The 22401-nt window shown below is 33.1% G+C and overlaps 1 protein-coding gene across 1 annotated transcript in view; it reads left to right on the forward strand.

The window, feature by feature from the left end:
- LOC111622162 (protein OS-9-like) overlaps nt 1-22401 on the forward strand; it is a gene marked incomplete at its 5' end in the record, with an annotated part of 68314 nt that overhangs the window by 12709 nt on the left and 33204 nt on the right. The window contains 4 exon segments of the mRNA XM_023364498.1: nt 6020-6221; nt 6290-6481; nt 6561-6689; nt 18660-18760. Of these exon segments, the coding sequence (XP_023220266.1) occupies nt 6020-6221; nt 6290-6481; nt 6561-6689; nt 18660-18760 (624 nt within the window).

Here is a 22401-nt window from a genome sequence, read left to right on the forward strand (position 1 = left end):
CGTAGAAGACGAAATGACATACTTGCAGCTCTCCCCAACCCTGCTCTTGCCCCTGGATAGGCAGTGCTAATCCTGCATTTCTGAAAGAAGGAATCCCTATGCAAGTCTTTCCAGAATTTAGTGTTTTGCTTGTAGCTCTGAGATGTTTTCTTCTTCTATTGAGTTTGGGACATTGATCAAAATGACCCAAGGCTTCCTCCCCTCGGAGATCTTGCATGTTACTGGTCTATTGACATGAGGAATCATGTCAACAGACCAGTAATATTGCATAACCTGCTTGTTTTCAATTGCCTGATGCAGCTTTTTCCTCTTCTGACAGATGACTCACCATTAATCTCAATTTTCACTTATGCAAACTACAGAATTAGTGCCTGGTTCAAAATGTTTTCTATGTTGCTTTAATTCATTGTTTACATCAAACAGGATTGTTGGGATAGGATACTAAAGGTTGCTTTAACTTGTAGCATTGTTCACAGGAAATTGTGATTTTGTTATTATATTGTAATCACTTATTACCTATTACTTTGTCAATGAGTATATTTTAAAACATTTTTATGTTATTGCAATTTATAGACAGTAGACAACCAACAAGAATTACTTTTTCAACAGGAATAATGTAGAAATGAAGAATATTGACTATTGTGAGATCCAACAGTAGGGAGGCATTAAACCCCACTCTGTTGACACCAAATGTGAGCTCTGCTGAGAGGTATGGGATAAACACCCAAACTCCGGATACCAAATGTGAGATTGGGGAGACCCTTGCTCACTGAACAGGATGGATAATTCCCATCTAACGTCAGGGTCCTGACACCAGTTAGAAAAGTTTTGAATTGTGTTCTAACTTGCGATAAATAGTTGTTGCAAATCCGAGTGGTATTTTGTGAGGAGGGATTTATGCTTTTGTGGAAAGGTTGATGGAGTTAGACCATTAAACAAGCTAAGATATAACTAAGTATATTTATTTAAACATCTATATGATAATATCTTACAAACAAAAGTAATAATTGAAATGATAATAAATGAACTGACACAAACGATAAGATAAGAATATAAATCAGTGGATATACATTATCCTGTATGAGGTTTTCTTACTCTATCCTCTAACTCTATACAATAATCGTCATGAGATAGAGTTTACAAAGAATAATATTTTGTTACCTGGTCATTGACATATAAGTGAGAACCTTTACCTTGAAGATGGAGAGTGAAATCTCAGACTATCCTTTTATTATTTGATGAGTGCACCAGAGCAAAATGAAACTTGATCGATAGGCTAAGGTTGATCATAACCTATGGCTAGTGACATGGTTAAACATGATGGAAAGCATCATTCAAAAGTGAAGAGGCACCTTATATATGAATTTGATGGACCAATGAAATTATCCATAAACACTCTCCACATTCTGTTACTAAGAGAACTATGAAGTGTTACTTTCACTTCTAAAGGAACAATTCCCTGCTCTCTGTGACTCAGAGGAATCAAGAGAACAAATTAGATAAGTTTTTTTTTTTTTGTTTTAACATAATATTTTAAAAATATTATTTTAAATACTTGAATAAACTTCAGGTTCTCACACTATTATAATGAACAAATTGGGTCAAAAAACAATGATACTGTCAATAGTAGCTCTTAAATATAAACCAATTGTTGCTTTGATGGGTAGAACTACTGTAATGATAGACAGTAGGCAAAGTTTTGCAGGAACAAATAGAAGAACACTATTATACTTGAAGTGGATGAATGGGATCTACTTCCAAATCAGGTGAAGAATTTTCTTATCTTGGCTACCACAGGACACTGCTCACTGGTCAAGATGCCTACTTGCCCTCAGCTCCTAAAAAGTTAAAGAACTTTTAGAATACAATTTAAATAATAGTCTTACTTAATTTTTTTTATTACATTATTGTATTTTTTTTTAAATAAAAAAATTTAGAAAATTTAGTAATGATATATCTACAAGAATTAATCAAATGAAACCTGTTCAAATAAATTTATTAAGACAAACAAAACAGTATATCTGTTGGTTGGCATAATTAAACAAAGCAATATATGAGGAAGCTGAAATGCACTTTTGTTCATTAAAAAAGTCACCATAGGCATTTAGATATGCATTCACTGCTTGGGAAGACAACAAATACCATCTATGAAGAACGATGTTGGTTGGTCCTTGAACCATTGGGTGACTGCTTCCTTGACTCACATGGTGACATATTGGTGCTGTAGGAAGGATGGTTCAGAACCTCCTAACCATTACATGCTAAAGTATCCTGCAAAGTGTTTGCAACATGCGGTCAAGCATTGTCATGCAATAAAATCATATAATGTGATAACATGCCAGGTCGCTTATTCTCTATGGCTTTATATAGCTTGTCCAATGTTGCATTGGACATACATACATGAAAGACATCAGCCAAACACAAAGTGTTTAGCTGGCAGAAAAGAAGGTAAGGGAAAGGGGGGAGAAGGAGGGAAAGGAGCTAGACAGTAGAGAAAGGTAGGACCCCTCTGAACAGCGTACATATAGCTACTGTACTCTTTACATTTGATGTTGGCATGCAGTTTTTAGGCTGTAAGGCCATAGTCCCCCAAAAGGTCTAAAAGAAAACCTGAGTGTAGCGAACACCAATAATTTAGTGCTGCCACAAATAGCTAAGTGTAGCCAAGTGGCTGTTAGTAGGAAGATTTATATCTACTTAATACTAACAAAACTGAACATGAGTGCGAATCTCAATACTATTAACAGATAGACAGACAGTGTGAAAACAGTGAACACAACAACAAACTAGACAAGACGAACGGACTGACAGAAGACAAACGAGCAAGACCCCGATATTTTTATTATTTTTTTTTAAACATTAACTTACTCACTAACCTACTAAACTAACCTACCATAACCTAGGACAAACCTAACCAGATGACTAAAGGTAACAAACCCCTAATCTAATTTAACCTAAACCGGAAACCAAGCTGAGTTGCTAATCTAACTTACAACTATGACTAACTGAATAAGAAGACAGAAAATAAGAATTAAAATACAAAGTTGAAAGCAGCTATATACTGACAGTTGAAACAAAGCAAGGGAAAGCTAATTGCCATTTGTGCCCCTGGAGTGAGTGCTCACAAGAGCCCCACTAAGAGGTATGAATGTGAGTAGATGATGGAATGTTGTACGTGTGTGAATGAGTTGGTGTGGGTTGCAAGGCCAGTATAGCAGCTCTCATTAAGCTATTCCTAATATGATTGTAGCTATTGCAGTGAAAAATTGAATGAAGTGGTCTTTGGTCCTCCTGAATACCACAATCGCATTGTGGATTGTCCCCGAGGTTAAATTTATGCAAGTATTGCTTAAAGTTGCCGTGTCTTGTAAGTAGCTGAGTGAGGGTGTAACTAGGGTAAAAATGGTGAAGAATCACAGTAATTGGGGATGAAAGTGTAAGTGAGCCTGCCAGTGGTGTCATGGTCCCAGCTGTCTTCCCAGAGAATGAAGATTTGCTTTGTGAGGTTGGACCCTTGGTTGACTGATGAGAATATGGCTGTTGAACCAGGGCCAATCATTCGGTGACTTATTTCGCAAATAGGACCAGAGTGGCTGAGGAACGAAGTGCGAGATGATTTAATTGTGGCATTCCAAACCTAATTGACAGATCCCCGATCGTAGATTGTGGAAAGGAGAGAGAGATCAACAGCCAGAGAAAATTTTGATGATCACCTTACTTAAAGTTCAAAGCAGGAATGGCAGATGCTCCTGCAGAGAGGGTGGCAGCTGGGACAGCTGTGTCTTATCCGAGTCAGAAAATACAGATTAGATTAAAATTTATGGGGCCATCACTCGGAGAAGGGCATTACCCGACTTCCGAGGGAAAACTGCCCGGACAGGGGTGCGTGGCAATCACTCGACCCAAGTCGCGTCTCTGGTAACAGACCAGGGACAAATGGAGTTACAGGGGATCATCATTCAGACCAACTAAATAAAGGGATTTTGGGTAAAATTCTATAAAAGCCCGAGTTCCCAAGGACATGTGGAGGTTGAGATCGAGAATGCCAGTTCCAGAGACCTGGACCAGGATTATCAGAAAGGACCCACATCTCCGAAACCTAGGAAGGAAGGGACTAGGGATCTGACTTCCCAGTGACAACTCTATATCCCTCCAACGTCCAAGACTACATCAGAAATGAATTTTCTTCTATTTTTTTTGTATGTGTGATGACCTACAGCATCGAAAAGAACTATCCAGTGCGCTTTTCTTCTGCTTGGGACACCCTTTTACCAAAGCATCTCTCTTATTTAAACGCATTTACTTTTGTAAAGTCTGTCTCTATGTGAATCTCTGCGTCCAGTAACCACTACCCCCATATGTTTAAATATTTCTTGCGTCATCCTGACAGATCGCAGGAAGAACGAGGGTCAATAGACTTATCACTTAAAGCGAGACCCTGGGCGAGTGGCATCAGGGTCTCGCTGGATCCTTACAGCTTCTTGACACGATTGTTGGTGTATGAGGTAGGAATGTAACTGATAGTACTGTACTGGTGACTGAAGACTTTGCAGCTTGTTTGACAAGATGGTCAGCGGTCTCATTGCCGAGAACTCCTGGATAACCTCGGACCCATTGGAAATCTATCCTAATGTTGATATCTAAGTGTCTGAGAATGTGGTGTATGAGATGGATGAGTTTTAAGCTGGTATCAGACTTCGCAATCCTGTGTAAAGCTACCCTACTGTCAAAATAAATGCGATAGTGTAAGTAGTGTCTTTTGTTCTTCCTACGCCTAATGTGAATTAAGCTCATATAAATAGCTAAAGTTTCTTCCTGTGCTATTGAGCAGTGTGTACCTAGATGGAAGGAAGCATTGTGAAGCTTGCAGCCTAAGTCAGAGTAAACTACAAAAGTGGCACCCACTTTATCACCCATCTTGGAACAGTCAGTGTAAATCCTAAACATGGGATGATCACCTGAATCTTCAAAGTAAAAGTCAGGGGCAAGCTGATGGGAGGAGTGGTAATCATAAGTCAGGAGGGTATTTTTGTCGATGCTGAATTTTTTTATATCATCGATCGAGGTCAAACTAGAGGGAATCTTGCTTACTCTAATCATTTGTCGACATTCGAATCACTATAATCTTGCTAGGATAAGGTGACGAGATTTTCTTGCCAAATAATGGATTTAATTTCTAAGTTCTTAGGGGTCAACCAACATTACCAAAAGGTTGCCTTGTAGCAGTTGGCATTGATGCTCACATGAGGGTCTTAAAATCCACACACAATGTCAAAAAATGCAGTCATCATAACTTTACATGTGGAGGCCTGTGACTTGAATTTTTTTTTTGGTGAGCTGGAGGTTTCCATTGCATATGCGCTAATCTACTGGTTAGCTCAAAGTGGTGGCACCACGTTTCAATCTTGAACAGATTCCAAATAATTCAGGCTTGTTTTCACTATTCTATGCTAAAAAGAAAGCATGTGAGGCAACTGATCTTCTTCCCACTTGTTCATCAGTGTATGCTTATCATGCCATATGACGTTATTCCCCTCTCCTTATGCCAGACCATGTGACATGGCACAAACAGATTTCTTTTGATCAATCCTAATATTCATTAATTAATATATATGCCTATCAACTGAAAATTTATTAACAAGTTTAATTTTAATGTTTAATCCAAAAGAATTCTCTAAGTTTCTAAAATTATTGTTGTTTTATTTACTTATTATAAAATGTAACTATATGTTTTTATAGCTGCTGATATACATTTTNACAAAGGTAATACAATTTTTTTCAATACAAGTTTAGTAATACAGTAGTTCTATAAAAATGTTTGCCAGTTAGTTATTTTAGCTTTTAAGTCTTCTCATTAATTAATATATATGCCTATCAACTGAAAATTTATTAACAAGTTTAATTTTAATGTTTAATCCAAAAGAATTCTCTAAGTTTCTAAAATTATTGTTGTTTTATTTACTTATTATAAAATGTAACTATATGTTTTTATAGCTGCTGATATACATTTTATTTATAGTTCTTCTGTGAAGAAGATTCAGGCGATTACATCCATCGAGTAGATGAACCAGGAACATGTAGTTATTTGATAACTGTTCACACTTCTCGGATATGTAACCATCCCTATCTGAAACCCCTTCCTTCTAATAAACCGCAAGTCATATCTTGTAGTCCTTTATTAGATAGTGAGCAGTATCAAATTTATATAGAAAAAGTAGAAGGTAAACTTTTAACTGTATCACTTAATATTTTTGTGTTCAACTTTTTCTAACTTTAATAGTGATTTTAGAGGATAAAAGAAAAGCAGAGGAGAAGAGAAAAGTATGGTTAGCTGAACAACAAGAACGTCTAAAGAAACTAAAAACTTGGGCTCAGCAACAGAGATTGAAATTGGGAGAAGAGGAAAAAACAGAAGAAGAAACTAAGAAATCAGAACTGACAGAAGTGCAGACAGATACCATTGTAGACGATGATGACAAATGTAATATATACAATTTAATGTTAAAAATATATGTTCTTAAGACAGACAACATATTTTATTATTTTCTATTGAATTTTAGCACAAGCAGAAATTACAAAAGCAGATAAAAATTTAGAAAGTTCACAGAAAGATGAAGACGAATCTGTTGTCGAAATAACAAATGTGGACAAAGATGACGATGAAGATATTTTAGAAGAATTTGAAAAAGGTTAGAATTTAAATTATTTAATACACAAATATTCTTAATGATTATATTTAAAAAATTTGTTTTATATACAAGCACTTCTCAATTTATATACAAATTTACTTTTAGAGAGAATTTGTTTATTGTGTTTTAAACATCTTTAATTACTTCAGAAAATAGAAACAATTAACATAATTAAAAGAATAATATAAAGTAGTGATAAATCCATAATAGGTTTATTATGAATTAACAGTTTAATATATTAATAAATTAATTAATAATAAAATTATTTATTATGAATTAGTGCCAACAAAAATAGAATAATATTGCAGGATTTTTTTTCTGCTGATATTTTTATTGGCAGTTATTTGTAATTTTTGCTTAAACATGTAAAAAAAGCTGATTGTCTTAACTTTGCTATTATAAGTTGAACAAGTTAACAGGTAATTTTTTATCAGTTCTGAACAAATCTAATCCAAAAATAATTAACATAACTACATAAACACTACATAAAAACTACAGAATTTGGAATTGTTTTAAAACAGCAAGATTTGCTGTTTAACTCTCTTCCCAACAGAAGATTGTCTTAAGTATGACTGATTACACATAATTCTAATTATAAAATGTTTTAAAAATCTGAATATACTCAGTCAGAAGGAAAATATAAAACATAATTTAAAAATAATGAAATTAGTTGGTTTTCCTAAGTTAAGAAAATTTTATCATCAGAAACATTAAAATCTCTACTTATCAAAATAAAAATTAAATTGTGTATTTAAAAAACAAACTTTGTTTAAAAATGATATGGGATATAAAATGCTGCAAATGAATATGATGTGAGAGTGAAAAGTTTAAAAAAATAATATTAATTACTAGAGGTTTGTAGTCTTTTGTGAGTCTACAACACAAAGATACTGTTACATATGATTGTGTATACAACAAAAACACTCTTGTGAGTTTGCAACTAAGAGACTATTTCATTCTGTTGTGACATTTTTCTAAAACAGTCAAATTAAATTATTGTGAAAGCTAGAAATATTATTTCAATTATCTGAATTGATGACAACCTTTTGCACTTTTCCAGCAGTAAAGCATTTAATGTCCAAAATACAAATGTTTTTGGCCTCGTTTAGAGCCAAAAACATTTTCAGGTGTATATTAAAGATATTGATTTGAAAGCCAAAGATTCTTAATTCTTGAATTTTTTAAAATATGTTCTTTTATGTCATGTGTTTTAAATGACACACACCTTGAGACTACTTGTTTTCAGCAATCCTCTGAGACAAGGTTCTGTTAATAGATCCTATATAAGTTAGATTGTCAAATCTGCTGTCGTAGAAGGATATGAAGTACACTCCTGGAGCTCTATTTATGTTATATTTATCTTTTCCATTGGACAACAATCTAAAGATGGTTGGGCTACATTTCATTATTATTGAGTATTTTGCTACCTGTTTCATTCTATCTTAAATTCTATGTATAATGTCCACCAAAAGCTGTTTTTTTTTCCTCTTGTTGACAAGTCTATGTCTTGTTTATAAAATTGTACTGCCTGATTTTCTTACCAGCATAGACGTATGAAGGAGTACATGTCGAGAGTTGATATTTTGCACATAGTATTAGGTGCCCAAATCATGCGTGCATAAAAAAGAACCAGACTTGTAGGTACTCGGGGGACCGAGAACAGAGTCAAAATAAAATACAAAATGGCGACTCTCTCTGCAAACAGGCAAACCAAAGTCAAGTGGTGAGAGTACCACCCATAGTCATTCTAGGAAGTGGACTCTGACCCAAGGACTGAACACGTAGTATTTTCTTTGTTAAATAAAATTTGTAATCTAATTTTGTAAATTTGGGAGTGCTTCAAATATGACATTAAAACAAGGTTTTATGTCATTACGAGTAGATTTTTTAACATTATCTAGTATAGTAAAATCACGGGACTGGTAAAAATTTGACGTTATATTAGGGCTGTTGTTACATCTGATGATGTTATAATCAGGTTAAACTGTATATTGTTTGTGCAAAATAAAAAATAATTTTGGATGTTACAATAACCACAATTATTTTGAAAACGGGAAATTTTCTTTACGCATTGACAAAAATTCAACCTGGACCAACACGCAGCGGAGTGAAATTTTGAAATTGGATACGTTAATTTCATCAAAAATGAATCGTGGACAACCTTGTGGTTGTGGCCTGCGAAATTTGAACGATTGCGCCCAAAAGCAGCGATACTAAAGAAGATTGGAGAATGAGAATGAGACCCACTTTGAGCGTAAAGGTGATTCTGCTTAGTAGTGAGTCTCCAAGACATAGTCTTGTCCCAAATATGGTTTTGCCATTTTACTTGTTTATGCTTGTGTTCTGTCTGTTGAAATGCCTTTAGGAAGTTAACCACTGAGGTACGAACAAGTTTTTTGCTATAGCTGTGAATTTGTGCTATGTGATTGACATGTTCTAATTCTTTGTTAGTGTCATTTATGTTCAAACGATGTATAAAGGACATTTTTACTACCTCATTAGATTATTGTCTAATGCAAATAATAAATATAACATTGAGCTCCAGGGGTGTAATCAATACTCCTGTATAACAGTAGATTTGACAATAATTAACTTTCATAGGGTCTACTAACAGAGCCTTGTCTCAGTAGATTGCCAAACATAACTATGAATCTCAAAAAATAAAGCAGGAATGATACTTGCACAGTATGCAAATGAGCCCAGGGTGTTGGTAAGCTGGAAGAATGCAAAATTAATCAAGAAAATTTTGGTACCGAAAAGCTTAGATCAATGGAGGCTTGGGAAATACAGGGTGTCCATAAAGTCCATGTACAATTTTAAAAATTTAATCTATATTTTTTTTATTGTATTTTATTAAGTTTCCATATGTCTACCATCATTAATAATACAAAGGTAATACAATTTTTTTCAATACAAGTTTAGTAATACAGTAGTTCTATAAAAATGTTTGCCAGTTAGTTATTTTAGCTTTTAAGTCTTCTAATGATTGTGGTTTTGTTGCATACACTATTCTTATCACATGTCCCCGTAAAAAAAATCTAATGGAGTCAAGTCTGGTGAACGTGGAGGCCAAGATAATGGTCCACCTCTTCCAATCTCTAAAAACATTTGTTACTAAATAATCTTACATCACTGGTTCTCAATCTTCCTAAAGCCACGACCCTTTAATACAGTTCCTCATGTTGTGGTGACCCCTAACCATAAAATTATTTTTGTTGCTATTTCATAACTGTAATTTTGCTAATGTTATGAATCGTAATGTAAACATCTGATATGCAGGATGTACTTTTATTGAACATAATTAAAGCATAGTGATTAATCACAAAAACAATATGTACAGTAGAACCTCGATTATCCGGACTAATTGGGGATGAAGATAGTCCGGATAAGGAAAAATCCGGATAATCGAAACAAATACTTTGTCTTTTAATGATAATACAACACGTTTTCTTTTCGATGACATATCGGTAATATTAAAAGTAAATACTGTATTTAAATCGTGATCAAATTTTCAAGAAACAAACGTTCGTATTGAATTTGGACTACTACTGACCAACGCTAACAGACTACCTATTGTTTAAAAGGCCTCTGGTGGAGCAAGAAGAAGGATTTTATAAAATAAAAAGCAGTTGAAACTGCATTTTTATGAATAAAAATTTGACAAACTATTTATCGTTTTATGACGAGTAAAATTTTTTCTTCGCGTTCGCGGATTTTAAGTAATGCATAAACCTTCGAGGCGCGAGGCCCTTTGGACCGCAAGGCGTAGGCGGTGGCCCACGTCGTCCGTGCCTTACGCCGCCCTTGGTCATAGAAATGACGTAATTTGAATATAAATTATTTATAAATACGTATGTCGAGTTATATTTTTATTACTACGTAAAATATATTTAATAAGAGTTTATGACCACTGTGCCGGGTGAGACGTTGTTGAAACAAAAAAGTTATGCATTCCATCACGTACATAAACAGTATTGTAATTCGCCAAGTGCAAATCAGCAAATTCGTAAAATTTTTGTTAATTTTGAACAATCCGGATAATCGAAAATCCAGATAATAGAGGTTCTACTGTAATTATATATTGTGAAATATTTATTTCTAATTACGAATAAATGAAATTTTGTTTTGAAGCATGGTGTAGTATGGGTAACAGTCTTAATATAATAATAGTAAACTACATTGCTACATTTTGAGATAGTATGTGTAAAAAGCCAACATCAGTGCGAAGGTTGAGATTGCTTCTTTCTCACCAGATCAGAAATTCTTGGGACAGTCTTTGCAAGAGCACAATGAAGATCATCTGGCACAACAAATTTACTTCTGTATTTATACTTGATAACCAACAAGCTGGAAAACCCTGTTTCACAAAGATAAGTTGTTGGAGATGGAAGAAGGTACAACACAGTCTCAGACAGAACAGGATATGACTTCAAACACTTGATCTAGAATTTTGTAACTGGCATTGTAGAGAAATCAGTTCTTGCTGCATCGCTGTTAATAAGTTCATTGAACTCCTCTTGTTAACATTAAAAGTGCTCAGCAAGTAAACACATAAATTAAAAGACCTTAATTTGTTGCTGAGAAATATATTTTTTAAAAACAAACGTTTTCAACCTGATTAACAGGACATCCTCAGGTCTAAAAAAATGAAAATGGAACAGATACATTCCATGTATAGAATATAAATATTTAAATCAAAATTTAGAACAAAAATTTTTAAAAATATACAAGAGAAACGGAAGCAAATATAAAATTAACACAAAATAAAATTAAAATATACAAGAGAATATATAAAAATAACACAAAATAAACTAAAAAATAAAAAATATAATAAATCTTCCAATAAACTAATTCTAGCTTGAGTTTTCAGTGAACTTTTTAATCATGTATTTCCACGCCGACGACANTAAATTTAACTCATTCAAGATAGGAAAGATGTCAACCAAGTAAGATATTTTCTGCAGTTCACTTTTATTACTGAAAAGTGCTTTAAACTGCAGTCTTGCTTTTTGATTAAAAAATGTTTTGAGTTCATCACAAAGCTCAAAAACACATTATAAAACTTTTCTTCTCGACAACCATTTCTCTTCAGTGTGAAATAGCAGAGCATTGTTCAGCGCATTCAACTCGTTGCACAGTTGCGAAAACAGTCGACTGTTTAAAGCGCTCCCCTTTACAAAATTGACAGAACTTATGACACTTTTCATTACTTCTTGTAACTCTTGTGGCAGCGTCTTCGTTGCTAATATTTGCCGATGAATCATACAGTGAGTTCCGATGACTCTTGCTGACTCATTCAGTACCAAACATTGAAATCCAGATCGACATCCTAGCATAACTGGAGCACCATCTGTGCAAACACCACAAACCTTCTCCCAAGAGATCTTATGCTCTTTCAGAAATGAACCAACTGTGTCAAATACATCATGTGCAGTAGTTGTCGTTTTAAGAGGTTTGCAAAAAAGAAACTCATCTTTAAAGTTGCCATCATTAACATACCTCACGTAACCCAGTAACTGAACAGTTTGCAACATCTGTAGATTCATCAAGCTGGATACTAAATATTGGAAGTGGAGCAGATATAATTTCCTGGATTACCTGATCAAGAATATCAGCAGACATGTCATCTATTATTCTGTGGACAGTGCTGTTAGATAAAGAAATTGCACATAATTTCATAACAAATTCATCTCCGATTATAACTCGAACAATGTCTTTGGCCACTGGCAACAGTAAATCCTCTGCAATGGTATGAGGTTTCATAGCTCTGGCGATTCTGAGTGCCATCAAATATGAAACTTCAATGGCAACTGCTACATTTTGTTTGTGGTACTTGCCACCAGTGTCAAGTCTGGCTTTCTTCAGTTCATCAGCTTTGCTTCTGAAATAGTTAGTATCCTTGCTGGCAAAGCTCGGATGCTTGCTATCAAAATGGCATTTTACTTTGTTTGGCTTCATAGATTCGGCTGATAGAACTTCATAACAAATAACACATTGCAGTTTTTCAATTTCTGCTGTAGTTATTGAGGTAAATCCATACTGTAAAAAATTCTCACTATATTTTCTTTTCTTAAAGTTCTTCTCTACAAAATTCATTGTCGTGGGATAGTTTGCTAATGAAAATAATATATAACAATAGCTTTAATAATACAAAAGATGATACATGGCATAGTTCAGTCAATACAGTTCATTTAAGTTTCCTATGATTTACCATTTTCTGTGTTGTTTTTTTTTGCATACCTGTTACTATCACAAGGGTGCAGTATTCACATCAATCACAGCTGAATATAAAAAGACTGATCAGTATCCAGATTAAGTTCCCATGATACAGATATTTTTTTTTTGCAGTAGTTGATTTTACAGTACATGATTTTACATTTACCCAGTAATTATAATTCATGAAGTGTCATTTTTACCTTCAATACTGCTGCTTTCAACACAGCAGTTGCTTTCTACACAGTAGCTGCTCTCTACACATGTGTGACTGGTCTGCATAAGTACATTATGGCGTCAACCCTGTCACATACACTATTTGTACAGGGTGTATGTGACAGGGTTGGCACGATGATCTCATCACGCCAGGTACTCATATGTAGGCGGACCCACCTGGAGACAAATAGAGGAGCAGTGGTTTGGTTCCTAAGACCATCAGAAATATGTGTTTTCCGATGGTCTTAGGCAACCCCTTAAAGGATCGTTTGATCCCCAAAGGAATCGTGACCCACAGGTTGAGAATTGCTGTTTTACATGAAACTAGGTAATTTAAGCTTTCTAATACTTTTTACAGATTTTTTTTCTATCACAAATACTAATAAAGTTATAAATTTTTAAATTGCACATGGACTTTATGGACACTGTATATAAGAAATCACATGATAGAAAGTGCATAAATGGCAAAGACACTGAAATGATATCAACAGCTTCAAAATTTCTAATAGATAATCCATTTAAGAGTAAGGTGTGTTTCAAATTTATACGGACATGAAAAAATTATTATTAGAACACTTACGTGCAGTGGCGTTACAGGAGTGGAATTCCCGATCCGGAAATTTTTCAACTTTTAGAGAGAGGTTTTTCCGCTAGCACTTTCAGTAGTGTAAAACTACCATCATCAGTTGAATGAAAAATCCAGTATCTACCAAATCCTGCTAAAGCACACACTAACTGGTGAAGAGATTAATTATATAGGAGCTACCGCTAGAAAATTAAGTTTACGAATCCATGAACATCAAGAAGACATCAAAAATAATAGGCCAGTCACGGAATTAGCAAAGAGAGTACTCGACCATAACTACCAGCCTCTATGGAACGAAACAAAATTACTAAAACGCTGCAACGAACCAAAGGAGCTATTTATTTGGGAGACACTCTTTATTTTTACTACTATACCATGCAACTCCCCAACTCTCGAGCTCCCACAAATTTGTATAACAGCGTTCAAACAACTCAACCCAAGATAAAAATACTCCTTCGTTGCTTATATGCTTATTTTGCGTTGGTGCGCATACTTGAACGAACTATGTTCATTAACAGACATTTCTAATGTTAATATTTATTTATCATCATTTCTCGCGCTATGATGTAAGAACCTTTAAATAATATTCGAAAACCATAATCAGCCAAACCGTCGGAAATATCGTTTGAAATATTCAATATTGAGAATTTTTCAAAAAACCGTCGAAACATTGTTCGGTAAGCTTGAACTATTGAATTCTATGTACCGCCTGATGATGGTAGTTTTACACTACTGAAAGTGCTAGCGGAAAAACCTCTCTCTAAAAGTTGAAAAATTTCCGGATCGGGAATTCCACTCCTGTAACGCCACTGCACGTAAGTGTTCTAATAATAGTATACGTCGGCGTGAAGTGCAAACTTATTACATCATGAAAAAATTAAAGTGAAACCCAAATTTGCTGCATTAAGTGACAAATGTTTTATTATTGATAAAAATAACATGGATTTACTTGTTTCCACATTGCAAAATAAGAATTTTAATCAAACATTAACATTTTGTCAGTGAAAATAATATTTTTGAAAATTTTGTACAAAAATATTGTTACATATTTATCCGGACAGGTTTCAAATTGCAAAATTTTCTTACAATTTAATGGCCAATGTAACCACCATTTAACTTAATTACATTAAATGCTCGATTAGGCATTGTTTCAATTAGATTCTGAAGGAATTCAATCTTAAGTTTATCCCAAGTATCTGAAATTGCTGCCTTCAAATCATGATTTGTGGGAAAACTGCTTTCCATTGGCATAAACTGTACGAACCATCATCCCCCAAAGATTTTCCATTGGATTCAGGTCAGGGCTTCTAGCAGGCCATGTCATCAGATCAATATTTTAACATTTAAACCACATTTTTGTTGATTTAAAGGCATGCACAGGGTCATTGTCTTGTTGAAAGATTCAATTTGGTCCACAAATATTTGGTCCAGCTTCCAATAAATGATCTTCAAGCATGCCTTGATACTTCTCTGAATTCATTCTTTGAGTTATAAATGCTAAATCTATGGTTCCATTGAATCCAAATGCACCCCACACTATTATTGATCCCCCACCCATTTGGCATTTTGAAAATATTTGTTTTTTGGTTCTTAAATCTTGCCAATAACACTTTCAATTGTTCGGACTATCTAAGATGAATTGTTTTTCATCGCTGAACAAAACTTCAGTCCATTCTTTGGACTATGTCATGTGTTTTTGTGCCCAATTAAGTCTGTCACTTTTGTGCTTTAATGAAAGTGGTAGCATTATAGCTTTTTTCTGAATTTTAACGTTCAAGATTTATTTAAATCTCTCCACACTGTTGTACTGCTACAAGGTAAGTCTAATTCTTGTTTTATTTTTCTTACTGATGTTTGTTTTGTGGAGCAAACCTTGATGATTTGTCTTCAGTCTCAAGGTATAAGCTTGGATTTTGGACCTGTCTTGAAGTTTGGTACATCCTAGCCACATCTTTTTGATAAATAATCACCAACAGTTGATTTTGGACAATTTATATATGCTGCAATTTCTCTTATTGACTTGCCTTGTGATTTATAGGCATCAATCTGCTCTTTTTTCATAATCAGATAAATTCTTCATTCTACCCATTTTAGAACGTTGAACAACATAAAGAATTTGAATTACAATTAGATATGTAAGCTAATTTGCATATTTCAATGCTTGAAACTAAACAATATTCTATTTAAGTCACGAAATGAGTGCCTGTCCGGATAAATATGTAACAGATTTTTGTACAAAATTTCCAAAAATATTATTTTCAGTGACAAAATGTTAATGTTTGATTAAAATTCTTATTTTGCAGTGTGGAAACAGGTAAATCCATGTTATTTTTAATAAAACATTTGTCACTTAATGCAGCAAATATGAGTTTCACTCTAATTTTTTTGTGTCCGTATAAATTTGAAACACACCTTAACATGGGGTGCTTTAATAATAAGATTGGGTTACCCAATGCTCAAGTGTTAAAAAAACTTATAAAATTTCAGTGTTGTAAAAAAGTTGTATGCTTTTGATGGCATGTAATATTACATGGTAGTTACCATCAAATATACAAATGTTTAGTTCTGAAGGTACTGTACATATCATGTGTAAAGCACATGTCCTAAAGAAGAATTCATTTTAAAAAATTCCAAAATTAAGAATCTTTGGCTTTCAAATCAATATTTTTAGTATAAACCTTAAACTGGCCTCTAAATGAGGCTGAAAACATTTGCATTTCAAACATTAAACATTTTACTACTGGAAAAGTGTGATAGGTTGTTGTCAATTCAGGTAACTGAATTGTAGACAGTTTCATGATACATGCTTTTATAAAATTGCTTTTATTATAACTGATAATTAAGTTAAAGCTTTATTATTAATTTTATAGTACAGTTAATTCTTAGCTAATGCAATCCAAATTTAAATTTGGAAATTGTCTATATTGATAATATTAAGCTGGGTAAATAAATAAGACTACACTTAGTAGAAACTCTAGTTTTATTGACTTTGGTATTAAAAAGTATTTAATTGTTTTAACATGTCACGTTATTATTATTATTATATTATAATTTTAAAAAAATATATCACTTGCATGTTTTGAAAGCTGCTAATACTGTATCTGTGATTACAATTAAAAGCTTACTGTAAAGTTTTACTATCATTGGCATAAATTTAAAAAAACTGTTTTTGCATTATTGATCTCCTGGAATTTAAATATGAGTGTTCATTATATTCAAATACAAACCTTAAATTATTGACTATCTTAAATTTCTACTGTTTAGAACTTAAATTTCTACTGTTTAGAAATAAGATATTTGTATAAAGATTGCAAACAGAAATATGAGGGTCACTCTGAACTATTTCAGATAAAGGAAAACTGTCTGCTTTTCTGGAAATAACTATTAAGTATGTGAAAAAATCACAACAGTCTGCAAATTCAAATTAGCAATAGCTGATTGTGGCAATTGTTATATAACGGATGGAATTGAAGGTGAAAATTGCAGCAACATGGAGTTAGAGAGTGCTATCAAGCAATAATCTAATAGTAATTGAAAGAAGGTTTCAGTTTGTTTGATTTAGTTTGAGTAAACAGCTGTGGCTAAAAATAGGGTTCAGGTATCAAATTAAAGTTCTTATCCTGTAGATGATGCCATTGATGAGAGATTTGAGAAAGGTTAATGGTTTAGGTGTGGCAAAGGTACTATGTTAAGTCTATGGGACTAACATGTCAGAGTCCCACCCTTTGTTAACTGTAGCCAAAGTAATTTTTTGTTTTTCAGTTTCATTATTGTAAATACTGAGGTTAGTAAATTTACATTTTAGTTACTAAGACCATTGTTTTTATCAGTTTCTCCCAACTCAACTTCATCAATTCCTTACTCCCTCAAAGTCTGAACAAAATCGGGCAAATGCAGCTAGTTTTTTAAAGTCAGATTAACTTGCATGGATTATTTAGTCAGCTTTTAGCAATGAGTGCAGTCTTGAGCCACTGTATTTGTATGGTTTGCAAACTTTTGCAGGGATTTCTGCTCCTGTGTGATGAAAACCACACAGGTAGGCTTGCATCAGTAATAGTCTTAGAAATGATAACCAATGACAATTGATGATCAAATGATACAAGTTGTCCTTGGCATTGGATCTACACCTATATACAGGATCCTGTCTAATGAATTGTGTATGAAAAAAATTTGTTAGTTGTTGGCTTCTACATAACTTAAGTAATTAAATTAACAGAATATCAGAAGACAGCACAGGTTTGAATCGGTTGACTAACTCTAAAAATATTGAATGATGGTTGTCATCACATCATTTACTACAAAATCACAAGTGACAAAATGTGCATACCGTTTTTCAATGATTCTACACAAACCACCATGAAAAGACAATGAGCAGTGAAGAAAGTTACGTACACTGTGTTCTTTAGGTTATGGGAGTTGTCAAAGCCATCGAGTTAGAAGGGCAAAAACCATCAGTCATATTGGTACATGAAAAAATGTCTGCCAAAAGTGTTTCAGGAACTGATCTTTGCTTCTTTTAGATCTTTAATGCTTCTTCTCATATGACTGCAACAACAGTCATGCTTCTTGCAGAAAATAACATCAAATTAATCAAACATCCATCTTCCTTTATCTGGCTATGTGTATTTTTCAATCTTAAAAATAATTTATGTGGTGGTTGTTTTGCATCCAAAGATGAGATTGAAAATATTCTGTGATAACAACAACAGTCTGTTCTAGAAAATGAATGCCTCAAAGCTTTCCATTTTTTGGAAAACCTGACTTCAAAAGTGCATAAAAGATCAAAAGATACTGGAGGGACTGCTTTGAGCACTCCTAACATTTCGTGGTTTTAGCATCTGCTATTTTCCAGTATCTCACAAATTTCAGAGTGATTCTTGTATTCTAATTATTAAAATTTTTATTAGTTTTTGTCAAATAAAAATGGCAAATTAATTAATGTAATTGTCTTACAGAACTCTCTTCAATGTCACAGGAAGAAAAGGCAGTACTAGCAAATTATAAAAAGGATATACAAAAGGAGATTTCAAAACAGTTTAATGATTTGATTGAAGAGGTAAAAAAATCAAATTATTTTTATTAAAAAAAACTATATTTTATTAAAACAGAAAACTAACATTAAGACACTTTTTCCATTGAAATGAAACAGTTTTTATAATGTCGACATCATTTAGGTTTACTCTGTGATATTTCTTTTTTATCATTTAGTTTGTTTTCTACAACAACTTTATGTCACAAATTATGATAATTTTATAGAAACAATAATTCTGTCTGGTTTTGTTGTTGTTTGAATGCAGCCTTAAGCACACTTCTTGATTAATATAGTAGTTTCAAAATGCTCCTGAGATACAATTTTAATACAGATTGTATTTTTCTTAAAAGAACATTTAGGTAACATTTTCTTGAAATAGTTTTCTCAACAATTACATATTTTTTCAATGACTGTAGAGTGCTTAGAGATATTCCTGTAGTAGTTTTCTCCACTTCTTGAATTGCAATCATTGCAGCTCAAATCTCTTGTGCTACAAAACACATGCAATTTGAGTTGCAACTATTTTTGGTTGTAAAGAAAGCACCAGGTTGCATCACCAGTGATGATATGATTGAGAAAATGGGATCTACCAGCCATTTTGATTTATTCATCTGGCAAAAATATCTTTCAAATTAGTTTTCACTCAACAGCTGTGTTGTCAATTACAATTTTAATGCATCATGCAAAATTCAGTGATAATATCCAACAGAAATGTGATCTTGGATGAAATTTCAATTCTGTAAGGAGTAACAAGGGTAAATTATTTGTTGTCATTGTTTTCTAAGATCAAAGGAAGTGTTGGTACATTAGTTATGTAGTAGGAAAGATTAACCTTTGAAGAAATATACAAACAATGCATTTTTGTCTGTCTCATCATGCACGTATATGATATGTATAGTGTATGTCTCTTCATGATATAAGTACTTTGTCACTATACATAATTGTTCTCCATAATTTTTTTTCTAATTGATTGTATCATACCTGTATAAAATCATATTGCATTCTTTGTTACAAGCAACAAGTCACAACAGCTGAATTTTAACAAAAAAAGATGGCTAATATCTGAACTTAAGCTTTCAAGTTGTTGAAAGCTTAAGTTCAGAAAGAAATTGGAAAAAAGATTATTTTTTTATTTTTTCAGCATGCTTCCACTAAATTCTGTCTTTGAAAAGAGTGGATTGAGTTTTCTGAAATTAACAGTCCTCAACCAGGCTGCAAATCAAAATGTACAGGTAGCCCTCGGTTTACGCCGCAGTTCCGTTCCTACAAAAGCTGGCGTAAAATGAACCCGTATTTACACTGACGTATAGGGTTAGGTGAAAAATACGTGAAAAATAAGTGAAAAATACGCAAATAATTTTATATATAATTTATAATAATTAACAATATAATACAAAGTACAAAAAAATAAAGTTAAATGTTTTTATTAAAAATTTTAGTTTCGGATCTCTTACATTTTTCGGAAAAAGTATCCATCTTTAATTGTTTACATTTTTGTTTTCTTTCATTGAGAATTTCGGAATATGGTCGAATGGATGCGATGATGCTCCTTTTTACATTTGCACTTCGCTCCCAATCATTGTCTAACTCACAAAGTTCAACCATCAAACTTTCCATAGTTGAAAGGATACGTTAACCCGACATAGAGCTACGGACGAGTGGCGACACTGGTCAACCACCGGTCGCCGTAGCACATATGTAAGGTCGGTTTGAGAGGGAAAATTAAGGAGAGATAGATATCATCTGGCCAATGAGAAGTAGATTTATAATTTATTTTGTATACTAGTACTTTCTATATATTAACAGGACTTATTATACAGGAAAATTATGGATGCAGATATTTAGTCTTACAGTTCAAAAATAATGTTCTTTATTTAGTTCACCTGTTTTTGAACTGTAAGACTAAATATCTGCATCCATAATTTTCCTGTATAATAAGTCCTGTTAATATATAGAAAGTACTAGTATACAAAATAAATTATAAATAGTTAAAAAGGACAAAAAGGCATAATAATTAGAGAAGTAGATTTGTCTCACTAACAATAGTTTGTGATCGCCGGAAGTGCTACTGCGTCGTAAGGTGTTTACTGAACGAACTGATACGGGATAAATTCAATGGCACTATGGATTCGGATGTCATTTATTGGGCTATTAAGTTGGTAACTTGACTCGTGGGTACCTAAACGTTTAGTATTTTAATATTAATTTAATGCAAATGTATACATACCCAATAATATTAAACAGAAAAAATAAATATATTCAATAAAAATCTTTGTTTTAACGAATGTACAATGTCGCAGCTCTGTAAATACATCAACACTGAAACGAAAATCAGTCTAGCATAGGGAAAATCGAGGAATTACACAGCAAAATCGCGAATTGTGCAGTGGCGTTATTGTGAATCGGCGTAAATTGAACCGGTGTAAACCGAGGGCTACCTGTATTAGAATGATATTTTCAGTTAAAAAGATTCAGCTAAAAGCTAGAAAGCTATTTTCAGTTGTGCTTCCAAGTAAAAGCAAAGGCAGCCAGAATTAAAATCTAACATAATAAAACTGGTGGCAGATGATTGAACTGTCCATTATCAACTCCTTTAGAGAAACAGATAGTTCAAAAGTATTTGTATGGAATCATGTTTTATAATTAGGAATTTTCATATTATCATTAGTAAATTTATAAAAATAAATAAATTTGCTAATCATAAAATATAACCAGTAATCAACAGACAGACAGTTGAAAAGCACTGATCTATTCACATAAATGTAGTTTTTCTAGTAAAGGTTATATCAAATGGTACCATGAAATTCTTTCTCAGCATCTTTCCATTGTATTGTAAATCATTGAACAATGAAAAGTTATTTTAAAGTTTATTTCTTTTGTATGTGTCTATGTTAATGAAAAGCATATAAATTAACATTATATACAGTAGAGCATCGTTTATCTGAATCAATTGGGGACTGGGGTTGTTTGGATAACTTATTCTTCGGATAACCAATTACGTACGAAAAAATATATTAATTTATCCCATGTTGAAATTTTTCTCCTTTGCGTGTCGCTTCGCATTGAATTTTTGTTGATGTTAAGCCTAACNAGGATGGCCTGTTAATCAGGTTGAAAACGTTTGTTTTTAAAAAATCTATTTCTCAGCAACAAATTAAGGTCTTTTAATTTATGAACTCCTCTTGTGCTGTCTCAGGAACATCTTCAGCTTTGACTGTGAATGGGTTTTTGTTAATTGCAAATGGGGTGTCAGGTAGATTTGGAAAGTACGATGAAAGTTTGTCTGCAAGCATGTGCAAGTGTTCTTACACAGAAATTATCATCATAATTTTTTTGTCTGGTTCAATGCCATGTTTCTCAAAGAAAGCAGATAAGGTAAGAAACATATAAATTTTATTTTCGTCCAATTTTCTTTTTTTGCCAAAGCTGAAGTTTTATTTGGAATGATCAGATCTTTTGAGACAAATCGAGGCATGTTGCATTTGGTTCTTGCAGTGATAAATTTAACTCATTCAAGATAGGAAAGATGTCAACCAAGTAAGATATTTTCTGCAGTTCACTTTTATTACTGAAAAGTGCTTTAAACTGCAGTCTTGCTTTTTGATTAAAAAATGTTTTGAGTTCATCACAAAGCTCAAAAACACATTATAAAACTTTTCTTCTCG

Source organism: Centruroides sculpturatus, unplaced genomic scaffold (assembly GCF_000671375.1).
Source record: "Centruroides sculpturatus isolate CEXI.00-Female unplaced genomic scaffold, Cexi_2.0 scaffold306, whole genome shotgun sequence".
Taxonomy (NCBI): Eukaryota; Metazoa; Arthropoda; class Arachnida; order Scorpiones; family Buthidae; genus Centruroides; species Centruroides sculpturatus.